Consider the following 5,779-nt stretch of genomic DNA (forward strand, 5'->3'; position numbering starts at 1 on the left):
TGTGGCTACACATATTTGCCACATATATTTTTGTTACGATATGATATCACTTATATATTTTTGATATTTGATATATTGATATTTTTCCCAACTCAATATTGTAACGTATAATTCAATTCTTTCTTTTGTAAATATTTCCTATTGTTATTATGTAAATATGCTTTCAAATGTATCTTCTCAAAACCTTTTGTATCTGTACCTTTCTATTATTCTCTCTACAAATTACTTTACTACTTGTACTTTCCACTAATCCCTTAACATTTTAATTTCGTTTACTAACAGCATGAGCTGTATAATTCTTATTACTTCTTAATTGCATTTTAATATTGGGTTTCTAGGTACATTGGGGCGAAATCTTTTTCTTAGTATTTCATCTAATCACTCTTTCCAAGTTTCATTCTTTTCTGATTCGATCCCTACTTTAGTTAAAATACTTCTAGCTCCACCCTTTTAATCTTCGTTAAAATTTATTTGCAAAACTACTAACACTTCCGATCTATTATTCAACTGTTCCACTTCTTCCTTCAGCGATTGTTAATTAAATTTGTTAAGTTTTCATTGCGTTTCATTTAGTAATTTTACTTTTGCAAAGTGTGTTAAATTCCACCAAAAACCTAAAATCTCTACCGCGTCCAGAATTCACGCACTCACTCAGAGCCGTGTATGAAGCAAATACTTTAGTAATCTTTCTCAAATTTTCAAATCGATTAGCCGTTCCTTTCTTAAACAATTTTAAATTTCTCTGTTTAAAAATTTTGATTACCAAAAAAAAAAACGATTTCAATAACAATAATTTAAAATTATGATTTATTTTATTTCTAAATCAATGTACAAAAATATTAAATTCGGGTCAGGACTCATTCCAGTAAGCGTTAGAGTAGTATCGAGGTTGCTCTTTCTTTTATGATGCTGCTTATATTTTTTTAAAAGTACGCAATTTTAAATAATTGCCTATATAAAAGATGCATTGCTGTTTTCTGCCTTTTTAATAAAAAATGCGGAATATAAAGAAGAAACGACGTTGTTATAGTGACTGGAAAATGGCAACAACTGAAACCCAGCGGGGATAAACTACCCTGTTTGCAAGAACACTCGGCGGTCGTATATAAAGACTGCATATACGTGTTCGGAGGAGAAGTGAGCTTTTCAGCCGGGGGCGAAACACCCTTATGGGTGTACGATATTAAGAATAATAGCTGGAAGAAGATACAATCAAAAAATGGTAAAAAAAACAATTAAAGCTTTCCGGTTTATTAATAATGTACACCTACCTAATATTTAACCAAAATAGAGATTTTATTTAATTGTATTATTAGGTTTGATAGCTACAAACTATCCTTAATTGCTTTTAGGAACAGCTACTCCTAAAGGACGTAGAGGACACACTGCACTGGTACATAAAGGCAAAATGTTTATTTACGGTGGTTATCAAGATTTACGGGGTTCATGCAGTGAATTATGGACTTTCAACTTTGGTAAGCCGTTCTCTTTGAAATAAAATTTCCTTTTTAATTGACACAGTTATAAAAAGTGCTTTTTCAAAGGAATGAAACTGAAATATTATAGATGATAGAGAAATAGTACAGATGAGAGTTTGCAACGTTCTTTAATAATCCGGTAGAAAAAAAATCCGGTAACAGGACTAACAGTGTACATACCTACATCCTTTTTAATGATTAGTAGCAAGCCAGCCCTTTAAAATCTGTTGATAATGCTTACCTTTCAGCACATCTTGTCCTACTTTTTATAAATCGATATGTTCGTTTTATTAGAAGCCGCTGAATAAGCATAGGTAGAATAACAAATCCTCTTAAAGTCTGAAACAACTCGAAAGGCATTTGAAGTGACTTTAAGACTTCATATAGGCACCGAGATTGTTATACAAAAACAGTAATATTAGGCAGAGACTTTTCCTTCTACTTCTTTTAAGAATAAATCTGCAAATTAAAACGTTTTGTTCTATCTCTTAGATTTTATAACAGTTTATCTTATGCAAATATACCAAATTGACGTTGTATTACAAGAATATCATCATCATAAGGCCGTCAGTCCTGAGGTTGTTTGGACACATCTCCACACTTTCCTATCTTGAGCTAATCTTCGCATTTCCCTAATACTAGAACAACCCAAATCCTTAACTATTTGCGAACAGAAATCTAATCTAGGTCTACCTCTACCCATCCTAACTCTCGTTTCTGCCTCTAATAAGTCTCTGACTAGACCTTCATGCCTGAGAAGGTGTACTACTGATTTATCTCGCTTATTTCTTATTGACTTTCATAGAGTCCTCTGTTCTCCTATTCTTTCTAATACCTCTTTATTTCTAACTTTTTTTATCCAGGGTATCCTCATCATTCTCTTATAACACTACATTTCGAACGATTTTAAACTTTTCTTTTCCGCTGCGCCCACTGTCCATGTTTCGCACCCGTACAGCGCCGCGCTCCAAACATACATCTTTAACAATCTTAGAAGTGACTTATAAGTCTCATCGGTTTTACCTACTTTAAAATTTTCTTCTACTTCTTTACACCTCCTATCAATCCAATGTTCCTTAGCTGCCCTACGCTTCCTAATTATTTTCCACTTTATAGCCTTATATATATTCTGTCCTTCTTCGTCTGTCCTGTTTTTGTATTTGCGCTTTTCTTCTGTTAATTCTACAATCTCATTTGTTATCCAGGCTTTCCTACTTTCGTTTTGTTTAAGACCTGGCTTGTCTGTAGCTGCTAACTTTAGGCACGTTTTAATACAGTTCCATTCTATCTCTATGTCCCTGTCATTCGTTTCTTCAGCCGCCTTTTGAAAATGAAAATGCTGGTGAAACAGAATTCGTAGTAGGTGCCCAAAAGTAAATGACTAAAACTTTGGGGAAAGAGTTTGTTGCAGATAAATAAATAAATGCTCATTATTCGAACAATTTGAAAAGTTCAGTTGTCTTGTTTTAGAAACCTATTCGTGGCATCTTCTCTCAAGTTCATCACCGAAAAAATATAACACTGACACCTGTCCACCAGGAAGACATAAACACTCTGCCGTGCTACATAACGACAGTATTTGGATATATGGCGGAATGACTGATTTACAGGAACGGGCTGACTTTTGGAAATGGGACACCACCATGAACAGCTGGACTTGTATCAAAACAAAAATTAGTCCTGGACCATTGCACAGCCATGCCGCTTGCAGATTACCTTCCTCGATGATTATATTTGGAGGTGAACGGGATGGCCACCCAACTAATGATCTTTGGAAGTACAGCTTTTGTAAGTAACGAAATTTGAAAATATTAGATATTGTACCGAAAACGTTGTTTCTTTATGAGAATTTTCTTTATTAGGTTCTAAAATTGTTTATTGAGGTTTGAAAGAAATTATTACATTTGAAAATACTTTTGTAGAAATGATTTTTTATTGTATATGTGAGAATGCCGTGCTACTTGCACGAGCATGACGTCATTTCGAGACGAGTTAAAGAGCGAACTTGTTGAAAGTTTTTTACGATAATGTTGTGACCATGGTAAATGGCGTGCTGGGTAGTTAAGCCTTCTAAGTTTCCGGCAGTTTTATAATTTATAAACCATGATAAACTTTTGCACACAGTTTCGCAACTAAACGAAAGTAAGTTTGTTCTAAAGTGTTAAATGATTTGTATTGTTATAAGTTATAAGTGAACATTTAGTAATTAGCATTATGATTAGATATTTTGTAGAGAATTTAAAAACCTACAAGGTAATTTTCCGTAGAACCAAACTGAATCATTTTTTGCATTTTTATAATATAAAAAAGGACCAATTTGTAAAGTTGTAAGTCAGCAACATGTTATTGCGATCAAAATTTCGAGCTTATCAGGCCTTGTAATTAAACTCGAACGTTTGTACTCACCGACTCCAGTTCCGGTCTCGAAATGATGTCACAGCGAGATTATAGACGTGCAATAGCATTTGTTTTTATTTGTCCTTTATTTCCGTTAAATGTCCCAATTATTTCCCTTTCCCTTGTATAAATGTTTCAAAATTGTCTGATGGTGCTCCAACTCCATGAAAAATATTAATTTGTGTAGGTACTGAAACTTGGGAGAAGATTATAATTTCCGGCGTCAAACCTCAGCCACGGGCAGAAACTGTAGCGTTTGCGGTTTCAGAATTCCTCTTGGAAAATAAAAAGTCCATTCCGACAGATCATCAGAGTTTGGTCAGACACCGCCCGAGAACTTGCAATTCAGTGGACAGGAACAACAGGCATTCCTCGTACATCCCCAATAATAAAGTAGACACGATCGAAAAGACTTACACGTTTAAGGCAACCGAATCCAATTACGTTGATGGCAGCCAGAATGGAGCAATGGATAAGTCATCTCGTTACAGTAAAAACAGTTTCCTAGACGAAATAACAAAGTTGTCGCAACTGAACATTCCTAAACTAAATACTAAATGCAACTATACCGTCCTGGGATGCAACAAAACTGAAAGCACGGAAAGTCTTTTGAGACAATTTGCATCACCTACAGTTGGCTTTGATAACGATGTGGACGATAGTGAAATCACAACACCCACCAGAGGAACGATGGTAAAATCCAAATCAGCATTCGTCATTAAGCGAAAAGACATCAGTCCCATTTCTCCAGAAGACGAGAAAATTGTACAGAGAATCCCTAAACATGTTGAATTTGCAAGTGGCTCGAACAAGATACCTAGGGAACCGATATCGGTACCAAACTTCACTTTACTCACACTTCCAACACCGTCATTAACACCAGTAGAAGCAGCTCGTCTGGTTTTTCTGGATACAGATGACGATGAAAGCGATAACGAGTTCGTGCCCCCAAAATTTCAAGAACCTCCTCAGCCTGACCCTAACATTCCCAAAGATAACGCTCTTCAAACCCTTCAGCCTGACAAGAGAGAGGGAAGTTATAATTCCCACTTGAGTTACGCTGACAACCCCCTTTACCAACATATAATTGAAGGCAAAAAATTCCAGAGTTTTAATGACGGCAATGAAAACGTTTCTGCAACATCAGATTATTCAAGTATTGAAACAGTTAATAGATTGTCATCGGCAAGTTGCTACAGCGTCAAAGTTCAAGCTCACATAGAATCGTCCAAGTTTAATAAGAAAGATGACCGTTTTGGGTTTTGCAACCCCAATTACATGGGACCAGATATAAAAACGATAACCAATAACGAAAAAATCCAGATTTGCAAGATGCTCAACACACCTGACAGTTTGCTGGAAGAATCCAAACAAGGGGAGGCAACAAAGAGCAACGCTCATAAAGAAGAATTAGAATTTCAAGAATTAGATGGAAAAATCAACAAAGTTGTTTACAGAAACGCTTCTTGTAAAAGTCCATTACCTCCAAAGTCTTTGCCCCTAGAGAAGACATATTCTCAAACAAAAGACAACACCAAACACAGAGCAAATAGTGCAAGTCGAGTGGAGAAACAAATTAATAAAATTGAGACCGTCAAAAGAGTAAATGCCAACGTTCGCGTCCGTCCCATAAAAGACGACTTCATCCCCTTGTACGTTTTCATAGTAGGCGGCAAAGAACAGGGCCAGGTGACTGTTTTCAAGAGACCGCTCTCAATTTGGAAGCTCAAGTTATACTAGAAGTACTGACGTAGGAAATAAAAATCAAGTGTTTTAGAACATCAGGTCACATTCTCAAATGTTAAATATTTAAATACCGTGCCAAAAAATTTTATAGTGTCAGTTGTAGATAGTCACATTTTGAACAAAATAAGTATTATTAGAATAAAGGTTGTTATGCATTG

At 35.4% G+C, this 5,779-nt stretch overlaps 1 protein-coding gene across 3 annotated transcripts in view; it reads left to right on the forward strand.

Annotated features, from left to right (window-relative positions):
- Positions 1-5,779, forward strand: part of LOC108744347 — a 17,634-nt gene extending 11,855 nt beyond the window's left edge. For all 3 annotated transcript variants that reach the window (XM_025976324.1, XM_018480053.2, XM_018480052.2), the window contains 4 exons: positions 1,031-1,222; positions 1,353-1,475; positions 2,949-3,266; positions 4,063-5,779. In XM_025976324.1, the coding sequence (XP_025832109.1) occupies positions 1,031-1,222; positions 1,353-1,475; positions 2,949-3,266; positions 4,063-5,615 (2,186 nt within the window). In that variant the 3' untranslated portion in view covers positions 5,616-5,779. The remainder of the gene's footprint in view (positions 1-1,030; positions 1,223-1,352; positions 1,476-2,948; positions 3,267-4,062) is intronic.

The sequence above is a fragment of the Agrilus planipennis genome, unplaced genomic scaffold (assembly GCF_000699045.2).
Source record: "Agrilus planipennis isolate EAB-ADULT unplaced genomic scaffold, Apla_2.0 scaffold17, whole genome shotgun sequence".
In the NCBI taxonomy this organism is placed as follows: Eukaryota; Metazoa; Arthropoda; class Insecta; order Coleoptera; family Buprestidae; genus Agrilus; species Agrilus planipennis.